General features: G+C 45.3%; 1 protein-coding gene across 4 annotated transcripts in view; it reads right to left on the bottom strand.

Annotated features, from left to right (window-relative positions):
• Positions 1-22,794, bottom strand: part of LOC138481676 (uncharacterized) — a 371,678-nt gene that overhangs the window by 5,579 nt on the left and 343,305 nt on the right. For 2 of the 4 annotated variants that reach the window (XM_069613825.1, XM_069613824.1), the window contains exons 3-4: positions 17,173-17,226; positions 13,686-13,813 (exon numbers count right to left, since the gene is read on the bottom strand). In XM_069613825.1, the coding sequence (XP_069469926.1) occupies positions 13,686-13,813; positions 17,173-17,226 (182 nt within the window). The remainder of the gene's footprint in view (positions 1-13,685; positions 13,814-17,172; positions 17,227-22,794) is intronic. The other 2 variants (XM_069613827.1, XM_069613826.1) reach the window with 1 other exon arrangement.

Here is a 22,794-nt window from a genome sequence, read left to right as displayed (position 1 = left end):
AGCAAGTCTCTCTCACACCAATAGCGGGCACTGCCTCCAGCACCGTATATATCTATTGGCGACTACATGAAGCCCGCTTCCCACTGATCTTTTAACAACAAAGCAAGTCTCTGTCACTCGAGTAGCGTGCACTACCTCCAGTAAGTCTGCATCTTGCACTCACCTCCCCAATACTGCACACTGCCTAGACTTGTTCGTGATCACCCTGCATTTAGACCACCTGGGCTGCACAAGCACGTTCTTTGCACAACAGTCTTATTGTGTGGCACCAAGACCAATGTTGCTTTTTTTCCGTACCTGCATGCGCCGAGACTCGCACAATCCGACAGTGGATTTGCTTGAGTCCGTGCATCACTAGTACCGTCTAGGTCTAGGGTGAAAATGACAGCTTGTCAACCTTCTTTTTCACAGCTGCTAGACGTTCCAGGCCTAATCTTCCCGCCTGCAGGACCCGAATGATCTCTGAGTCAGCCCATGTAACCCCTGGGCATTGTTTCTTCATAGTCCGGCATTTCCCTAGGACTTTAAGCACAGCGTCCCCACTGCAACCACAGCAGACGGTAAGCTGTCCTTATAAATACACAACTCCGTGTGTTTAGGCACCAATCAGTCATTATTGAATAAATAATGTTTAAAATGATAATGACTCCCCTGAGATCCTTACAGCTATCCCTTCCCCCACAAATTACCCATATGGACAGTCTCACAATCAACTTTCATCCTGATGAAGGTCACTACAACTCCGGGCTCTTACCCAGCCCCACATGGCCGAAACACTCCAGTGTCGATGATCCGTGACACAACCCCATTGTTTATGTGTTTGTAGATAGTATTGTGTACACCGTCCTGTTCAGCATCCCCGGGCCTATTATAGTCCAGGGCAGCACCTTGTAAAATCCTTTGTTCTCACTTGCCTGCATCACTTCGGAAATTGTACCTCATTAATAGAGAGGTCGATACTTACCTGTATTTCCTGTGTTTAAACAAATATCTGTCTGTACACTTTCGTGCTTATCGAAAGTCATGTAAACATTTAACTGTATTATCTGTGCAAAATAGTTTTGGAGACAAAATAAAATAGTTTCCAAACCAGATAGGTGTCTACGGATCTCCCACCCTGATTTCTAGTACTTTATATACAGCATTCCCAATCTACAACACTTTCATGATACTGGGGTCATCATTGCAACTCTAAAACATTCTTAATCACTCAATTTCTGATTGTATTTGTAATGTGCCATGGTCATACTTAACTGCATCAACACATGAAAAACACATACAGCTAGGCACATACCTTACTTAACTGAAGATCTAGGTATTTAAGAGAATGGCCACATCTTAATAGTATTGTGGAAAGCATAGTAGTTATATATTTTATATATATATTAACTGGACGTGCATTCCATATATGGTGGCAGCTACAGAACATAAGTGATTGCCCCTGGTTTTACAAATAGACTGAATATTTTACAGATGCAGCCCCTCTCCAACTATAAATTGCTAAACCGTGTAAACATTTAAAAAACAGACATAAAACCATAAAGCCGAATCTGCGTTTGATGGGTAACCAATGAAGTACTTACTGATACTCTGAGATTCCCATGTACAGTGACTTGCAGTTTTGAACATATGTCAACACTCACAATGGTAGAATGCTAGATGTAATTCACACTAAAACGTTCTTGGTGCTTCATCTCCATCCACAGTACATGCCCACATTCCCACCATAAAACCTTTCTAATGATGCCACACCCGCAATATTGGTAGCATTCCTACTGTAAACCCATCTTAAATCTGTGCTCACAATATATGGCATGATGCTGCACAAATAGTACATACCAGCATTCACACTATAAACAATCTGCAGTGGGCGATTGAATCAATTACTTCTGTGGCTTTCACAGATGGTAAATCCTGTCTGGCTGGGTCCTTTGCACTCCTCTAGTTAGATCCTTGGAACCCGAGTATGGTAAACTCATATAAGGAGCAAACCCTTTGCCCATGATCATCGATGAAAGTGCCACAATAGAGACATTGAACACAATTTGCTTCCTTTTATCCAGAGAGCTTAGGGATCAAAAACAACTTGCACAATGACAATAGCAACTCAAAGAAATGTCTCCCCAGGGTCGTCACTAGCAAACAAACTAGGTATCCACACAAAGCCACTAGCCTTGCAGTATTCCAAGGCCAGCTTTGGAATGACAAGGTGTTCCGTTTCTATTACTGGCTTTTGCCAACTGACAGTTTTGGCAAATTATTTTTGCTGCATTTTTACCACTTTTATACAGCAAAAGTATAGATGGTAAGATTGACTAAGGTATGATATGATATGATGTGGCATTTATAACGCGCCTATACACAAGTGTTTCAAGGCGCGACGAGGCAAGGGGGGGAACAAAGGAAGAACAGACAACGATCTTACTAGGCTAGGTGTCATTCAGATCGCGCAAGGGTATGGGAAGGAGGGAAAAAGGAAGAGCGCAAGGGGGAAAAGGGAGAGGGGAAAGTGCAGTACATGGGAAGTGGAATAAATAAGATAAATAAATAAAAACACATTAAAAAAAAACAGCAACAGGCAAGTGCAAGGAAGTGCGGAATAAAAGAGTACATAAAAACAGTCCCCAAGTGCAGGGGTTGCCAGGGAGGCAGTGCAGGTGGGCAGTTGACAGGGCCTGGGCCAGAGATCAGAAGGGTGGCCAGGTAACCAGTGCAATTTCAGTCAGGAGTTCAGCAAGGGAGGGGAGGAGAGAAAGCAGAAGCAAAGAGGAAGGTTTTGAGGTGTTTCCGGAACCGGAGGTGGTTCTCCTCGAGTTTCAGGGAGGCAGGAAGGCTGTTCCAGAGAGAGGCTCCTGCCGGAGAGAGTGATCTGCCACCAACTCATTGCTTGGAGAAGTGACTGACCCTGAGGGAGTTGGAGGCAGATGAGCGAAGAGCTCGAGAAGGAAGGTATTTAAGAAGAGAGAGTTGAAGGTATTTCGGCCCCAGACCCCAGAAGGCCATGTGTACAATGCAGAGGGTTTTGAATTTAATCCTCACAGCCACTGGGAGCCAGTGCAGAGATTCCAGTCTGGGAGAGAAACGATCTAAGGGGGTAGGTGGAAGGAAGGGTGCAGGGGATAATTATAATTTCCCACATTTTACAGTAAAAAAGTGGGAAAATCTGCACATTTTTTAAAATCGAAATGTCATTAGGCATAAACACCCGTCATGGATCTAATGCTTTGCAGAATGACAAAACAATCGTTTTTTGAAAAAGAAGAATTAACTCCCGTCACCGCCTGCAATCAAGTATGCTGGCCCTGCTGCAAGTCCAGGAATGCTTTTGATGTACTCTACTTGCTAAAATCTGTAGGCCATATTTGGGTATTGTTGGTGAATTTACAGCACATGCTGATGTTTTGCTATCATAATGTCAACATGTGCTGTAAATTCACATAAAATACTTTAATATGGTCCATTTACCCAGTATATATATATATATATATATATATATATATATATATATATATATATATATATATATATATATATATATATATATATATCGGTATTCTTACTGTCAGTCTAGAAAAATGGATACCTCTACTTTGTGACCGCAAATGTATTTTGGTGGCCGTGGGCTAACCGTCTCATGCACGATATGACAGAATATAGGTATCCGAGTTTGCCAATGAACGGCCATTTTGATGTAACAAGAATCGCCATTTTGTTTTCTAACCATTGCTCATTGCTTTCTGTTCCTATTGTTTCGCAGTATATTTTCCGCTTACACTGCTCGACTGTAAAACATTGTTGTCTGCACGTAAAAAGGACAAGGCTGCAGGGCCGTGAGGATAACAAGAGTTTGTTGAAACACAAACGTAGGCAGCGCCTGGAAGAATGCCCGGCTCCCTCCCGAATGTAGCCTTGAAGCAGAGCTGCAGGGCATTTAATCATTTCGCAGCTGCCAGCCAGTCTTGTTATATTGTAGAATATGTTAGAATAATACAGCTAAAGGCTTGAATTATGCTTTTCTTACGGCCCCCCTTTCCTGAGCCCGCTAGAGCGTGTCGGCTCCCAGGACACGAATAGCACCTAATAGATAGCAAGGTTTGGAATGCAACTCTTCCCCCCCGTATGTAGCTTCCAAGAACAGAAGCGCTGTGTTCTATTCAACAACTGAAAGATGCCTCCGCACTCACAAATTGCAAATTGTTACTAGAATAGATGTTTGAATGTGTCATAGTTGTCGGAGATGTCCATCATCACACCAAGTTCAAAGAAACCCAATAAAGGGTGGGTGTTAAACATGCCATAGCTGATTGTTTGATATGCATTTTGTATATATATAACTGATGTACGTAATTCACTCTCTTGCGTCCCTCAAAGTCTAGAGATACACGTTGCGTGGCGTGAGACTGAGTTGGCGAACTGAGACTTTTGCTTTGCAATAAACCCTAGCTTTGGGAATACAACCTCGTGTCTGGCGTATCTATTGTTTGTGGTGACTCGCCTTGTTTCCATAGACGTTAGGGACCCCTAGGGGCCCCTTTCATTACAATCATGTGCAAACCAATGTACACTTTTACATTAAGACTAGATCTAATAAACAGACTTGAGTCTTCCACCCACCCTGGTGGATTTAAGTCTTTTTACCATGTCTATTCTTAATGGAATACCGCAAGTTGCACAGATGTGTAAGCATTAGAAATGAATTAGTAGGTATTCAGTGCTTCCTCTTGAAGTGGGTTTTAGTGAAAGCACTCCATTTCATCAAGATATTTTGAATACCAAAGTGTAGCACTGAAGGTGACCACACAAAGGTGTGAAAGAGGGATTTTTGTTGGGTATTCCTCAGAGACTTATGGACAAACACACTGTTTGGTTAAAACGTAACATAAACTGATAGATTTGAAGCACTTAATAAATACAAAATAGGAAATTAGCAGCACCGATTTCGCCTATCCATGCCTTTGTTTCTTTAATATTATGTATGCATTGGTGGTGAATTTATAGCACTTTCTAAGATCGTGACATCACCACGTAAACATGCACCTGTAAATGAATTCACAAACAGTACTTATTAATGGCCCCATATACCTAGTAAATGCACTTGAACACACAGTAGTGCATAAAAGTTAGCCCATGCACACTGCCACACCAAGCATAGACTTAGCAAAAAAGTCCATCCGCAAAGCAGATGGAAGTCCTTATACAAGGTAGTTTTTTTAATGTAATAGTGTGTACATCCTCATGCACATACATTTGTAATATATGAAACGTAAATATGAGGGCATAGCGAAGGCACATACTGGATGCCTGAAGTGGCTCATTCCACTGCTGTCCCACTCCGCTGATGTCCATCTAAATGTAATATGGACAGAAATTACCGTCTCTTGCATTAGCTATTACCCAGGGACTTTTCCAAACAGGTGCAGGGGAGGGCATTTCTGACTCAGGATGCACTTTGAAATGTACCTTAAAAGCTCCCTTATGCCCCCTGCTTTGCACAGTTGCACAAACCAGGGTAGGGGCTGGAGGTGCACATCTATGATGCACAAATTCACATCCCCTTTGTGCATTGTGCATACCTTTTTTTGGTGCAAATGAAAGAATAATTTCCCCCGCCTCAAAAATAATTTTGAACTTGCTTACACTCTCTGGTTTGCAGTAAATTAGTTTACTTCTCAGACTTCCTCATGCCGTCCCCAAGCTGGATGGCAGATGATGCAAAACGGGGCTAGATTAAAATGTCTTCTCCTGGTTCACCAATATATGCACGGTAAGGCACCACTGTATCGATCCTCTTCTCTCCAACTCTACCTGCCTTCTTGTAATCTCTGCTCTGCCTCTCGACTACACTGGTGGCTCCTCGCCCACCCTGTGCTTCCTCTCACTTCCGCTCCTTCTCTCTTCATGCATTGAATTTTCATCCCCCAGACATCCGAGAAACAGTCCCACAGATTTGTTCATAACCAAACTAATAGCCTACTTCCTCGCCTCTGTGTTACCCTCTTAACCTACCTCTCATCTGCCTGCTAGCTAACCTTTTTCCCCTCACGTCTAACCTGCCTCTGTCCTTAACCTCCTCTGCCTCCACTCTAGCACTTCACCCACCATTGTCACATCCCGAGCATAGCTGGCCATACCGCCTACCTGCACTTACAATTGTGCAATTTTCTTGTGCCTTAATCTATGTGTGTCTACTTATGTATTGTCCCCGGTGACAGTTCCATTTACTCCCATCCACAAACTGGTTATGTTGGTACATAATAGCATGAGGATAATGATGCGAGTGATATAAGTACTCCTTTATGTACAAGGTGTGCCTTTCGGCTAGGAAAGTAGCCACTAGTTTTAATAAACACTGCATGGAGAGATCAGTGCCAGTGTCAATACAAGAATCCTAGAAAATTCCAGAAACTTTACCAGCAAGATTCAGAAGTCCAGCTTGCTTTACTTAAGGAAAATGAATAAAATAATGTTTGATTTTTGGTATACTTAAATGGCACCAACAAAGCCAAAATAAATAGTATTTGAGTTGCGATGCTTAATGAATAAAGAGTTGCATTTGCAGGGAATAGCCAAGTAATTAGTGCGATAAAGTCTGAATCGTGTATCTAGGAGCTGCCAGAGCATTTATTGATAGCAAATGATTCATTTTGACTGTGAAGCTCTCCTTCACATCCTCACTATGTACATGGTCTCTGATGGAGAAGTCCTGCATTGCTCACTCGTGCCTTTCTAACAGAAGCCAGCTCATCCTGACGGAACCCAACCGATCCATGCACCATTCAGTAACCCGCAGAGTTCCACAAGGATCCGTCCACCCCAATGTCCTTTTCAACTACTATATGGAACCTTTGTGGGAACTATTACCTACGATGAGATTAAGATAAACCAACATTCAAATGACACACAGATTTAGCTAAAGACCAATTGTATCAATGACATCCAAACTTGGATGTCAAGCACCTACCTGAAGCGCAACCTGACAAATACCACATTTATTCTGTTATGACACTAAGCATGCCAATGTTCAGAATTGGCTGACCGATTTGAAGCTCAAAGGATTCACACCTCAACTCTCACTTATTCCAAAATCTATTTGCCTTTACTGTCTATTATAACTTCCAATTTAAAACACACATTGCCAAGAAGCCCCAAGCACCAAGGTACCAGCTTGCGCCTATCATTCGTCCTTGCACTTGACTCCCATCTGGATGGTGGTGACCTCCCTTTGGAAGAAGTCCCAGATGCCACCTTGCCCCTACATCTAAAATCAGCCCAGCATGTTGCAGCATGCTTCATCACAGAGTAGGAAAACTCAACCACATTCTAGAAAGCTCCTGAAGCCGCCCTGACTACCTCTTCAATAGCAAATCAGGGCTCATTCTTGTTGGGGCATACCATTAATTAAATGTGTAAAAGTGCTGCATAAAACTTGTATCCATTCAATTGATGTTGAGGCTCATTTTCATACATTTGCATGGCAGACAATAGGGGCAGAATCTAAGCTATGATTCCACCTCGCCCTTCCTCTCTGCCATGCAAATACTCTAGCATTTGTGCAAGCATGTATTTTCATGCTGGTGCAAAAGCTGTGGCTTAAGTCAGAATAAAATTGTTACTCCCACTTCCGTATCATCTTCTACTCGATTCTCCCACACTCCTCACCCTCATAGACGGGGAAGAGGTACTGGAATCCTTTGCCACTCGTCCTGGTATCCTTCCTATCCCATACCCAAACTTCCCCTTTTCTCTTTCTGCACATGTTATTTCTCTGCTTTCTCTAAACCTAGCTCTTTTCTCTTTTTAACTAATTACCACCCCCCTGCGGTCTCACTCAAAGCTTCTGTGATGATCTGAACTATCTGCTCTCCTTCTCTCTGACTTACCTGCCTTCTTGTTAATGTGTGATTTTAATCTCGTCCTCTATCTGTGCATCTTCCCCCTTCTACATCTTCTTCACACTTTCACTCTTTCTTCTCTACCTCCCCACATTTCCCCGTCCACTTGTGATCATATCTTAACGCTATCCCATCTAATTCTTTGGTTAGCCCTCCTCATATCTATTCATCTGACCATTTCCTTCAATCTTTCTCATTTCAGCTCCCACACATCGACACTCCTTTCCCTCCTACTTCTTTAGTCTGCCACAACCTACACCTGTGCTCCCCACTTGCATTTGCATGTTCATCTTCCTCTATTATTCCTCTTATTGGACTCTTCCCCACTCTCTCCCCTGAACTGCTTACACTTTGGATAGTCGACCTTGGATTCTCTTCATCCATCGCGCTATTTCTCGCGCCTCGTTCTTGCAAACCCACTCAGGCTTGCTTTACTCTACTCTGCCCTTTGTACTCTCTGTTCCTCCCTGCGTAGAGCTGATCCCCGTTGGAAAAACCTCTCTCATAATTATCATGTACACTTGTTCAATCCTCAAATGATAGTTCTCTTCTTAATGCTAAAATACAATACTTCTCTCTCACCTCGTCTCTTTCATATCACCCCGACTGCCTATTCCAATTGATCAATGCATTTTAGTTTTTCCTCTGCCTTCTGACCCTTCCATCCCACCCATGCTTTCTGAAACTGACATTGCTGATTTCTTTATGTTAAACGTCTCCACTTTAAGTTATTTTATTTCACACACTTCTTCCCCAACCCCTATCTCCCCCTTGCTACTCAACAACACCCCATAGCTGGCTCATTCCATTCCTTTTCCCTACTTACTGATGCTCATACTGCCTTATTCCCTTTCTGCGCTTACCCCACTGCTGCCCCAAAACCTTGCCTCAATCCTTTCTCTTCCACTAATTTCCAACCTATTTCTCTTCCTTTCTTTCTCTCCAAACTCCTAGGAAGAGTTGCCTACTTTCAAATCTCTGCTCATTTTAATCTCTACTCTATCTTGACTATTGCACAATCTGGTTTTCATCCTGCACTCTCCACTGAAACTGTGCTCCTTCATGTCTCTGTAGTAAAGATGCAAGTGCAATACGGTATTAAGGAACACACTTATCGCACTGTAAAAGGGGAGGGGGCCCTTTTGGATATCTGTGTAATAGAATCCATAATAAAACACATTCATAAATACAGGGGCACAGGTAAGTATAATCAAACTTAGTGGTAGGACGCAATGTGGTAAATAGGCCTTAAAAGCTTACTTTTGCAGAAAACATATGTTAGCCGTTTGTGTGAGGATAAAGCCACTCTGGCTGGTTATTTAGTGCAGCATCTGCGATCCCAGGACAGTGCCGAAAGATGTATAAAATGGCTGTTATTTATCGAGGTCACAGATGAGAGCTTACAGGTTCCGCCAGCGAATAACGAATGCATAATCATTTTATGCTTCAAAATTACTTGTAAAATATGATTTTCCAATGGAGCCGAAACAAACCAAGGCGGTTTCAAATTGCCCCGCAATACATTGTCCCTGGAAAAAGGGTTAGAGCATCCCAGATGTGCAACATCCGTGTAGCAGTGCGTCCGGGGTTCAAGACTGTGGCGGTGACATGGTGGTAAAGGCTTCTCATGTGAACCATGGATGAGGAGACCAGGACAGTTTATTAAAGTGCTGCTCATTGTCTCCAATGTTTCAATTAATTAACTTTGTGCAGTGGAAATTGGGGGGTGGATTGTGACATCACATATTGTAATTTAGGGCAGTGCAGGAAAGTTTGGGGACCCAATTATTGAACATAATGTATGCTTTTCTATAAGGGTTCAAAGTGCGAACGCCAACTAGCTTTGTGTGGGGAGATTTATTCATGTTGCATCACCACAAATACAAATGACTTTGCATTGTATAAAAGTTCTAAATTTAGGGGCGTTTCTTTGAAAGTGCCTTTCACACAGTTATATTCCGCAATTTGTTTGAATTTGCTCTCCTTTTTTTCTACTTTTGTAATATTTTGGTGAGTTTTTTGAGGCGACCCGACCCATTTTTGGAGGCCACCGCAAGATATCTCAGTCTTTCGACCGAGGTCTGGGAATTCCAGCGGTGCTCCCGCAGGAGTACAGGACATCGTCCCTTGGCTAGTACAAAGAGCTCTAGTATGAGGAGGTCCATCGACACCGAGTTCCCGAAGATCCACCAGGTCCGGCACTGCCTTCACTGCGACTGAAGTGCAGGTCTGTAAAGGGAGACTCTGAGGTCGAGAGAAGTGAAGTATCTCCTAAAAGCATACATGAGTAGACCGGTGCACGAAAGCGCAAAGGGTGCAAGGGAATATTTTTATGGTTTATAGGACGCACTCTACATTTTTAGAAGCTACCAACTGTAAAACCTTGAAGCAATTAATCAATCTTGTGGGAGGAAGGCAACTTAAAGAAAAGGCCATTGGTTTATACATCTTTTTAAGGACTTTGGGAACTACTGTGTTTTCAGGTTCCCACAATCCTCCCAGGATTATATGGTGAACATCATTAACTAAAGACATGGCACCACAGGCTAGTAATAGTGTACAATGTTCATCCTAATGTGGATCACTTATGGTCTAAAGGTATACCGAAGGTTATATGTATATGAGACGCAATTTCCCCAAATATATCTTTTTTTTTAAACTGTCCTTGCAGAATTATTGTCTTCCCCTTGATCTGTCTGCATTTGTGTCCTAGTCAGACATTGTACCATTTCTCCAGCTGGATGGCCTAAGGGGAGGGGGGGATCAGCACCAATACCACATTTCCACTGTCATGCCTATTAACTGTTGAATGGAAACATAGGGGGTCCAGAACATTTGAGGTTGGGACATAAAGTGCTAGTGATGCTTTAAATTACTTCTATGCGTTTGTCTCCTTTCTTGCACCCATGTGGAAGAATCAATGTGGTGCCATGGTCTTTCATGCTTGCTATGCTCCATTGTTGCAGTACGAACCTAAGTAAAATCATACCTCTCAACCTTTTGGGTCACCAGTGTGGGTGGAAGCACGGAATTTTGTTTTTGGCAAGTGGTAGCCATTGAAGTATATGGATGGGTACGACGCTTGATGGGTGAACAAACTGACTTCATTGTGGGTGGCACAAGCCAAAAACTATGAAAATCTCGCATAGCTAAAAAATGAAAAAAAATATGCCATACAAAACATTACAGTGAAGAAGGGCAGTGTGGGCTGCGGGGGTGTCCCCCGCACCATTCTTCACTGTGATGTGAGTAAGGTTGCAGGGGTGTTCCTTGCTCTCGACTCAATAAAGTATTTTTAAAAAAAGAAAAAGAAAAGCGGACCGTGCAGCTCCGGTTCCCATACACACAAGTGAAGGGAACCGGCGTCGCAGAGGGATGCTGGAGACGGTGGCATACAGGGAGGTGTGCCACCCACAGGTGAGTAAGGGGGTGGGAGGCAAGGGCATAGTCTGACATTTTCAGGGGAGAGAAAACCAAAAGTTCTTTTCGGGAAAATAACTTTCTGTCTTTTCTTCCTTGAACATTTCAGCTGCAATTTTATCACCCAAATCCATAGTAAAAGGGTTTAGCTTCATAGATATGTGTGGGAGTGAGGGGTCATTTGGGCCCCCCGCCATACATTCAGTACAGCCTCGACCACTTGCTCTTCCAATGGTGGGGGACGCCTCCATTGCCCTTATGTTAACATCAGCCTTATGCTGGCATTGGCGTAGATGGGGCTGTTGCGAGAGACACTTTGCATCCATTTTGTACACCCTCGACTCCATCTTTTTTGGACTAGGCCTCACTGCGATAATACAATGAGGCTTTTCTCCCCTGTGCAGGGCCACACGTATCGCGCACATAGCCCCCACCCTTTCTTACTGTGTCTGAAAGCTTCGCAGCTCCATTCTCATGCTCAAGCCGGAGGCAATTGCAACAACAACAAATGTAACATCTCGCTCTTCCTCTGAGATCACTGTCCCGTGTGTGAACCGGCTTGAGCCAGGCCTTGTAGCTCATCCATCTCCATTAACCTACCTGTGCCCTCTCACCCTCGCTGTTGGAAAATTACTGCCAGTCTTACCCTGTGTTCCTGCAAGGTATTGTCTTGATGTACCAGATATGTGGCCCTGTCATGAAGCCCACCCCAGTGTGCCCTTAGCTAAAATCAGACCTCTGTCACTGTAGATTGCTCTTTGTAACTAACAAACGTCAACTTGCCCTCAGCCTCTTTGATAAGTGCAGACCCACCCCGCAGTTAATGTTATCAAACTGGTCAAGACCCTTGCCCTGGTACCCCATATAAGTCCCAATAAGTAATGGTGTGATTACATGAATACAATTTATAGGTTTATGATGATGTGCTCAAAGGAGTGGTAATGACTATTGTTTAGTGCATGTTTTATGGTAGTGTATTATGTTAGCTTAGTTAGCGGCCACCCTGCCTCACAGCGACCTGACCCTCACCCCGCCAGGCCACAGACAGATGGACCTGGTGACGCTCAACCTCCTGCCAACCCAGCAGCCAACCACGGAGGAGCAGCACCTATTTGCGCCTATACAACGCAAGCTTCTGTCCAATTATAATGAACTTTGCAGCCAGCATTCATGTCTGACATCATTTATGATGCTTTCTGCCCTTATAATCAATTGTAAGTGTATTGTTTGCCAGAGCGCTCTCGGACAGCAGAGTTCTCTGGATGCCAATTCTTAATAAAGAAAGACTGCCTGTCTTCTTAGTCTCATTCCCCGTTGGGGCGTGTATATTTAATTTGTATTACACATGCTAAGACGGGTTGGGCCTTTACAGATCCCTGGCCCTCTGTCTGAACACAGCACCTGTGCAGAGCCTAACCAAGACCCAGAAGTCTTTTTGGGAAGTTGTATGCACTGAGGACTGTGAATGTCAGGAAGGCTTTAAAGGGGTGTGCCCACTCTGTAGAAAGCTGACCCCATCAATTATTATGACCCCAAACTTGCTGCACAGCTGGATGGGACCTTCATAGGAGGTACACATGCCAAGGTCCCCTGGGACCAGGACAATATTAACTGGTATAGTCTGAGGACAGAATAAAACAGGAAGTACGTGGGGTAGTGTAGGTCTTAAAGTAATTCCAAAGAGGGGATGAATTAAAAGGGTTATATTTAAAACATTTTCAAAAAAGGTAGCAGGCGCCATTCTCTAGAAAGAACACGGCATGATAACCTGTTCTGTGGTTTTTTTCCCACTTTGAGAGTTCAAAGTCATTTGCTTTTTGCTCACTGTACCTTTCACAGATGGGAAATAACCATTTGCATATCAGTCTTTGTCCCGCCCACATGGGCAGTCCAGCACCAAAATGCTATGGCAATTCCCTTCTGAACAAGAGTACCAACAGCAACCCCATACACGTGTTTCAGCCTTGTTGGGCCTCATCAGTGAGATGGAGCTGTGCCTCTCTGAGCACATTGAGCAGGGAGTCCACGTCTTGGTAACCTAGGTAACTCAGGGTAAACAACCCCCAAGTTCCTTGCAAAATATTTTCAAAAAAGGTAGCAGGCGCCCCTCTCCAGAAAGAACATGGCATGATAACATGTTCTTTGGTTTTTTCCCACTTTGAGAGTTCGCAGCCATCGCTTTATAATCAACATAATAAGCATACACTTTGGAACTTGATGGACCCAGAATCCTTCGACGTCCCTCCCAAGAAGGATAACATGGAGCCTAGAGTTTAACAGCTTAACACAAATCTCTATCCGGCATCATTAACATGGAACTAATGATTTTCTTTTCCTTAAATCATAGTTTAGAGCAAATAGTACTATACTTACTTTATTCCCTAAGGGAAGCTGCGTACTGCAGAAGGTGCCTTTTCTGTGTGGGCTTTGAGGTTTGGGAAAGAGGAGATGGGCCTTTATCAGTGACTTTGGAGGTAATGGTCCGAACATGGAATCTAAAACTAAAAAGCAAACAGTCATTATAAGGATATGTTAATTGTCTTTACGTTGAATCTGCAACAGTTCACATGCATACATGTTTAGAGTAATTTTCGGATAGTAATGTTCGACATAAAGTAACACCCAGAATGGAATCCTGCAATCGTGGGTCCCAGTCAGTGCACAAGGCTTCTGGATAATAATCACCAGTGAAGACATAGACCCAGTTGGTGTCAAGCTGGGTGCTGATGCTCTTCATGTGTACTTTCCCTGCTGTACCGTTCCCCTGCTTACTTACACCTGATCCCATCTCTACTGTTGCCGCCTCCTCACTCACTTCCTAAGCTTGCATGGGCCACCCTAATCATGATGCCAGCCACACACTTTGAAAGAAACTACAGACTGCTGACCCCATGCTGCCTCTAATCCACTCATATGCAGCCATGTTGAGATGTCTGACTTGCAGTTTCCTTTTTGTTCTACCACCATTTAACAAACTGATGGTTGAGTGCTAAATGTAGTATTGTCCAGAACTCTGGGCCATACTGTTTGTAAGAGCTCTTGGCCCTCCTTATGGGACCTCACTTTAGTCGGGCCCATAAATCGGGCTACCGAGGACCTTCCGAACCAGTCCTGCTACAGCCTGTGGCCAATACTGCTTAAATAATGGTATGTCTAATTCTACAGCTGCAGCATGAGTAAGGGTTGATGATAAAAGCTATACACTCCAGAGTGAAAACATGCAAAGCACTTTTTGGTTTCTCCATTAGCCCAGTGAGTTACCTATTTGCTGCAGACATCAAGTTATCAAACATCATAAAGCAGATTCAACTTCTGGCAAGGCTAACACAGCTTAGCTTGATTGCTTCTGAGGCCCGTATGTTTAATTAGATGATGAACATTATTATTGAATTATCTAATATAGCACTATGGGCCGTACAAGGAATTTGGAGGTTAATGAGAAAACATATAGTATTTCCAAATATAGCATGATTTACCACATCACGCTATTATGGGTTGAGAAACTACTTTTTGGAAGCTAATGATCTCCACACAAAAGCATTGCTGATCATTGCTGGATCTTTATTGTAGGTATTACCACATTTCCCCAATAGAGTCCCATAGGACTCAAGAATGGGGAATAACTAAAGGGTTCACGTGACTCTAAATCATGCAGACTCTTCCTATTATTGCGTGTTTACTTCATTCCCATTCCGATTATTGCATGGCATTTTAGACACACTCTAAAGGATAAAGGAACATATATAAATCCCCAGGAACGGGACGCTTTTGTAACCTGGATTACAAAAAGGTCTAGGAGAGTTAGAGTTGGTGAATCAAGGATTAGGGGTTTAAAAAAATATCCTAATGCAAGACTGACAAATAAATGAGACAAAAAACAGAAACAGAGAAAGGCACAGCACAAAGGAGTGAGGTCTTATTCTCCAGCTCCGACAACACAACTGTACTCTCAAAGGGCAGCGATAGCAAAGAAATAAGAGGATAAAGATAAGGAAAGACTTTGGTAAGTGGGAGGCGATGCAGCACTGCGCCAACACAACCACGAGCAATGATGCAAGCTCAAAACCAAAGCTCTCAGCAAGCACAATCCCAGAATGCTGCTGGCGCAATTGCACAAACTCAATCTTAAGCCAGGCATGAATCAGGCACATCCACAATAAACCCAGCCAATGCCTGTGCAGGTGCAATTTACAGTGAAGGAACTGTGCAGTTGCAAACTCCACTGAGTTACCAGGAGTGAATGCTCATAGAGATGGTAACCTGGTAACGATTCATGCCCCAAGGACACGTTGTGATTAGAGGAATGTGCATAAGGAATTTCCTAATGTAACAGATGAACCATAGAAGCTTACTGAGGAGTTGTGAACTGTGAAGCTAATGAGAGTGAGTATGCCTGTGAATACATACCACCATTTGACTTGAGCGAGTAACTGGCCTAATAGAGACATGGGGTATGGATTTCAATTGGTACGGGATATAGTTTGATACAGACGATTGCTATAGGATGCCCATGGTGGTCCGTTTGGGGGAAAATCAGTAATTGTAAGCAGAAGAGCGACGAGAGTCTAGCACACTATTTAGATTGATTGCAGATTGTGTTCATGCAGCATTCTGCTATAAACAAGCCAGTGGAAATGGCCCAGTGTGACATGGTGGGTTCATTTGTACAGGGTGTGCTACCCAAGGATTAAGGCCAACTCAAAGCAATTTGCGTGGGGTGACAACTGAGACCTGCGCAGAACCTGTTTCTGTGGTGAATCATTGTATTTCTTGTCAGGAGCAATAGAAGGTGACTAACAAGTATAAGTTGATTGGTGTTCCAGGGGCAAACTCTGCAGCAACATATAGGGTGGGGGAAACCAGTGTTTGCTAACGTGGTTGGTGGGGGGCAGTGCTCCCTCAGTCCCTCCAATTCCAAACCTTATCGCGAAACCCTTTCATGTACAAAACAAACAACAAATCATTGGTTAGGAATTCCAGCGGAAAGCTGACCTCATTGTGCAAACTTTGATACCTGTTAATCAGGAGTTACCCCTTGCACAGTGCAAAATGTGTGGGATCAACATGCTAGGCCTGATTGACAAAGGGGCACACCATTCTGTGATTGGGAGTATGGATGGTATAAGAACCCCATTGTCTTTAGAAACAGTGCGAGCTGTAAGAACCTCAAACAATCCAGTTATTCACTCAATAGCCCAACCGTTTACAATATAAATTGGTCCAATTCCAGCTAAGCATTCATTTCTGTTGAATCTCTTGTCACCAGTAAATGTTTTAGGACCAGACCTATTGTTTAAGCTGTGATGTACTAAATATTAAACTCTGGAGAGAGCATTTTTAGGTAATCCTCAATGAACATGAGAGTGAATTAATGGGTTAGTCTTAAGAAGAGAAGTATGAAGGGAAATGGAAAAATGAAGAGATACGTGGGCAGGCGTATTTAGAATAGTTGTTGCATCATGCAAACCAGAAAAAATTAAATTTGTAAGACAAAATCAGACCGCTTGAGGTAGACACTGCAGAGCTGTTTCCCCAAACCACCCAATATCCTTTGAAACCTGAAGCAGAGGCAGGAATTTCCATAGTGATACATTTGCTGTGAGACCAGGAAACACTTGTGCCAACATAAACCCATGCAATAACCCAATCTTACCCACAAAGAAACCTTGCTGTCGGGTCGTAGATGTGTGTGAGATGTAAGAGCAGCAAATGCTGGTGTAGTACATTCTTTTTCCTTAGTTCCCAATCCAGTGGCAATTCTATCGTGCCTACCGCCCATTCATTCTACAGTTGTGGATCAGTGTACAGCTTTCTTTTCTGTCCCAACACACCGAGATAATCAATAAGTTTGTGCATTTACCCATTCTGTTGTCAGTTGAGGTTGACTTGCTTTCCACAGGGGTACACACAAACTCTGAAAAAGAAGCAGGATGGTTGACCATTTTTCACAGCTTTTACTATTCTAATCTAATCTGAATAAAGCAGACTTACTGTAGTGGTGGTCCACTGCATAAACAAACAGGTGTATATTTATTATGCTAAAATGGTAGGTAGCAGCACAAAGGGGCTGGAGGGGTGGCCCTATACTTTTTAATATGGCCTTTTGAATGGTGGCAGGGCGGGGCAAACTCAAAGATGGCAAAGCAACATGAAGAAGAAATGTGGAAGTACACCAATGGTACAGGAAAGGGAACAGCCGTCAAATCTCAAGGTAAGCCCTGATGACATTATAACCCATCTGAATAGTTGTGTATTTATGCAGTAATTCTGCTGAAAACAAGGGAACACACAGGCAGAATTGCTTACTCCAGTCCATCTAGTGTGGAAGAAATCAGTTTCACTCCTTAATTTTGAAGATGGCAAACAGAGGTGATGTATTCAATGGCTTGCAAGTCAAGGTACACAGCATATCAATTCCATCAAACCCGCCTAACTAACCTAATCCACCCTCCAGCCCTCCTTTCCTTATAGCCTCATGGTCACCAGAGTGTCTTCGTACCTATAAAAAAGACTATTTTTATATTGAAAATGATGTGTTATATCTGATATTTTGGGGATAAGTCCATCCTGTCTATGGGTTAATAATTTAAGCTTCACTACAAATAGACAGACGCACTTTGCCTTAATCTCAGTTTAAGTATGAATGACAGGAAGTAGTTGAAGAGGAGGTAAGAACAAGAAAATAAGGATCAGTCATTCTTGTCAAATGCCCATGAGTGGCTCATGAAAAACCTACAAAACAATGTATTCTTTCTGCTTCTATTTCTATCCACTTTTAGATAGGAGGCATACCAGAGCAGCCTAGAATTAGCATAACTGATAGGTAGATTTAGTGAGACCATCACCCTATCCTTGTGTCTTTTTAATGCATGGATATGTAGGTGACCTCCTCTTCAACTTTGAATGAATGTGAAGTGCGTTGCAGTGCACTTCCATTAGGTGTGCCAGCCCTTCTTTGTGTTCATACTTTACTATCAGGGAGTACCCTGCTTACTCAGATAAAAGGCTCTCTATTGTGTTAATCTGTACTGCTGGGAATGCCAGCATTAGGGTTGGAGAGGAGATGGTGGTAAATCAGCAGGAAGAGGGTGCATCAGAGGTGTGAGGTTTTCCAAAGACAGACAATTAGAGGATACAGGTGGTAGTACGGGGGACAACAGAAGAGCAACATCCAGAGGAGACAGAGGTGGTCCCCCAGCAAATGGCTACATTTGTTATATAATAATCCATTGGTTAGGGTCAAGGCTAAGGACTATATTTCTGAATCCTTTCAGATTAGTATGGGCACCAGGCAAGGGTGTCCGTCGTTGCCATTGATATTTGCGCTGATAGCTGAAACCCTTGCATGCAGGTTGAGAATTACCTTAGAAGACAGCGGGTTGCCAGTTGCAGGGTTTTTAATGTGTGGTGTCATTGTTGCCATTTGATAGGGAACCAGTGGTCACTGCTCCATAGATGCTCAGATATTTCAGGAATTTAGCCTTGTGTCAGCACTCAAAATAAACTGGCAGATGTCCATACTATATCCTCTTAATAGCTGTGCTGTGGAGGGGCTGAATGCGTTACTATTACATGTGACTGCTGAACCCTATCGGGGTAATTCATAGAATCCAGCGCAAAAGTGGCGCATGCGGCTGGATCACAGTGTGCGCGTGCAACAGTCTGCGCCAGCCACGTGTGCTAAAATCCATTTCCGCGCACAGCGTATTCATGGATTTCAACATCCAAAACCAGCCGTGGCGCAGAGTGGTGCAGCGACCCTGTAGCAGTGCCAGTTACGCCCCCAACCCCTACCCATGCGCCATGCACAGCACACAAATCCCGAACATGGCGCACAGGCCATTGGACCAGCATACAGCCCCCCAACCACGAAAACGCCTGTAAAACTCCCCGCGCACCCCTCCAAATACATGTACACCTCGGCGCGGGGAGTTTCACACGTGATTGGCCCTGTGATAGGGTGGTACGTGTATTACTGGGGTTTGCGGGGAGTTTCACACGCGATTGGCCCTGCGCGAGCGTGGTACGTGTATTTCAGGGGTGCGCAGGGAGTTTCACGCGCGATTGGCCCTGTGCGAGTGGGGTACGTGTATTACTGGGGTTCGCGGGGAGTTTCACACGCGATTGGCCCTGTGCAAGCATGGTACGTGTATTTCAGGGGTGCGCGGGAAGTTTCACACACGATTAGCCCTGTGCGAGAGTAGTACGTGTATTTCGGGGGTGCGCGGGAAGTTTCACACGCGATTGGCCCTGTGCGAGCGTGGTATGTGTATTTCGGGGGTGCGCGGGGAGTTTCACATGTGATTGGCCCTGTGCGAGCATAGAACGTGTATTTCGGGGGTGCGTGGGAAGTTTCACACGCGATTGGCCCTGTGCGAGCGGAGTATGTGTATTTCGGGGGTGCGCTGGAAGTTTCACATGCGATTGGCCCTGTGCGAGTGGGGTACGTGTATTTTAGGGGTTGCGCGGGAAGTTTCACATGTCCCACTCATATCCCCCTGCACCCCCACCCCCCAGCAGCGAGGGGCACCTGCCAGCAGGCCCCAACTCATGTCCGCCTGCACCCCCACCCCCCAGCAGTGAGGGGCACCTGCCAGCAGGCAACCACTCATGTCCCCCTGCACCCCCACAACCCAGCAGTGAGGAGCACCTGCCAGCCGGCCCCCACTCATGTCCCCCTGCACCCCGACCCCCCAGCAGTGAGGGGCACCTGCCAGCAGGCCCCCACTCATGTCCCCCCCAACATGTCAGCATGACCCACAATCATGGCCCTCATGGCCACCAAAATCCCACGGCACGCCACCCCTCCCCAAATAACCAACCAAGCATAACATACACCCCACATTGAAATGCCCATTTCATGAAACAACCCAAATGGCATGTATGTACATCAACACATTTCCGTCACACACACACACAATGGGTGCCAGTGAATGTGAAAACCCACATCGTGACATGCATGACACCAATGAGAGAATACCACACATTAAAGTACAGGAAAAAATGTATTGAACAAAACATGTGGTGAAAGAAATTCAAAGACCAAACAATGTACTTAAGGAAAAGTAAAATCCATTGCTCCATGGAAAAATCAAAAAAGAAAATGCCGACAATCCAACTATTTACAAGGATGAAATCCTGGGTCCATGAGCCCAACTGTCCAAATGAAACCTACAAAAATACACTAACTAATGAAGAAATATATACAAAAATGTGGGGTATTGTCCAAGCGCCCCAAAAAAAATGAAAACAAAAATGAAACCTAACACTAACTAACTAACTAACTAACTATTTACAATGGCAGTGGGCTAGTCCGACGGCTCACTTTTTGATGTCCCGGGCCAGGGCATCATCGAACTCCGCTCAATGTCCTGGAGGCGGTCCTCTTCCATGGCCCGAGGGTTCGCAGAGACGATGACATGTTGCCCTCCAATTCCCTGCGAATTGCCTCGAGGCACTCGGCCCGCCTCAGTGCCCTCCGCATGGAGTTCTCCGCCCTGACCATTGTGAGCCGTGCCTCTTCCGCCCGCTGCCGCTTTGCATCTATGGCGTGGCCCAACCGCTGCCACACGGAAGACACTTGCAATCATGGGTCCTCCTGCCCTCTGGCCGATGCCTGCCCCTCCGATGTTGAAGGCCCCAAGCCATCATTGCTCCCACCATGTTGCTGCTGCTGCTGTGCCAGTGCCTGCGCCCTGGCTCTTGCTGCCTGCACGTCCTCCTCCGGCTGGGGTGCAGTTGTCGTGGTGGCCACCCCTGCTGGACGTCCGACTCCCGACTGTGGCAGGGATGTGTCCTCCACCAGCCTGGCCGTTGGGTCAGAGGCAGCTCCACAGGGTACCTAGGTGATACATGGGTGGGAAGATGGCATGGAGGATGACTGGTGCGTAGGGGGTTCAGGTGAGGAGGGGGTCACAAGAAGGTCCAGCACACAGAGGAATCCAGCACTGGTGACCCGTCCCAGTAGGTCATCGCGGTCAAAGAGGCATCCGAGATGACGTGCAGTATCTTCACGAAAAAACTGCAGGTCACCTCGCATGCCCCGTTGACGCAACGCCATCCCAGCAAGGACAGGCTCAACCCGGTCCCGGATAGCCATGTCCGCAGGGAGAGGAAGGCCAGTTGTTGTGCGCCCACCCCCTCCCTGAAAACGGGTCTGGACGTAGGCATCCCTGCTGGTGCCGGATGATGCAGTCACAGGATCAGGGACAGGATTACACACAGGCACCTCTGCGGTGGCCTGTGCTGCCTCCTGTCCCTGCCCCTGCACTGCACCACTGGCACCAGTGGAATCCCCACCTCCAGACCCTGTGTGTGTCCCTTCCACGGACTCCTCCTCCTCCAAACTCCCCACCAACCTGGATGACTCCATGCCATCTTCCTCCGTCGGACACTGTGGGGTCTCAGCTGCCTCTTCTGCTGCCGAGGAGTCCATCTCCAACCTCCGCCTCTTGGACCTACCCTCGGCAGCTGCGGCCTGGGACGCGGCACCAGACTCCTCACTCCCCGAAGAGATGACAATCTGGGAGGGGAGCCGGGCCTTGCGTCTCCGGCTGGTGGTACGATCCCTGCCGCTTTGCTCCACAGCACCCTCTCCGCCCTCTTCATCAGTTGATGCTGCAGACAGGGAGAGATAGAACACAGGCATCAGGGCACTGTACAATGGACTGATACACACATGACAGTTGCAAATGAGTGGCAGTGTTGAACTTCAGACATGGCATCACACTCCCTAACACACATGTCATTTCTACTGACACACATGAGCAATTCCACAGCAATATTGCACCAGGCAGCACCATCCATACACATACAACAGCATCTGCATCCGAAGGTGAGCCTGACGTCACATGAAACACGGGGAGTACACAACACATGCACACACACCAACACACTCTCAATGTCCACCAACTGTCAGAGTGATGAGATCGCCATCCATGTCACATCTTTCATTCAGCCTTCTATATGTCAGTGCCACATGCATCCATGTTGCATCACAGTTGCACACTTGTCAAATACACACACATGCACATGTACACAGTGCAGATACATGCAGCTGGAACCAGCATCCATGTGTGACACCACAACCATGCCACCGTACATACACAGTACTTCAAACATGTGTGCTCCCACATCTGCATTTGGCCTGCATGCTTACCCACACATACACCATCCATGTGTCTCACACATGAGAGGACTTGCATGTGTCAACCTCACGCCCCTGTACATACACATCCATACATGGCCCTACAGAAACACATGTGCAACCTGCACACTACTGGCACAACACGACACGCACAGCTTCCAACCAGTATGCATGTACACCTACCGCTCGACTCCCCGCTAGGGTCTGCCTCTCATGGACCTGGACGTGGAGCGCTGGGCTTATGCGTTCCAGGACCCTCATTTGGTGGTCGGACAGGTGGCCCCCGGCACCCCTTGGCATCCGCTGCCTTCAAGAGGCACTGGGCCTTGTCGAGGG

Source organism: Ambystoma mexicanum, chromosome 5p (genome assembly GCF_040938575.1).
Source record: "Ambystoma mexicanum isolate Mex_15411 chromosome 5p, UKY_AmexF1_1, whole genome shotgun sequence".
In the NCBI taxonomy this organism is placed as follows: Eukaryota; Metazoa; Chordata; class Amphibia; order Caudata; family Ambystomatidae; genus Ambystoma; species Ambystoma mexicanum.
Note: the sequence above shows the minus strand (reverse complement) of the source record. Positions and strands in the feature narration are given on the sequence as shown.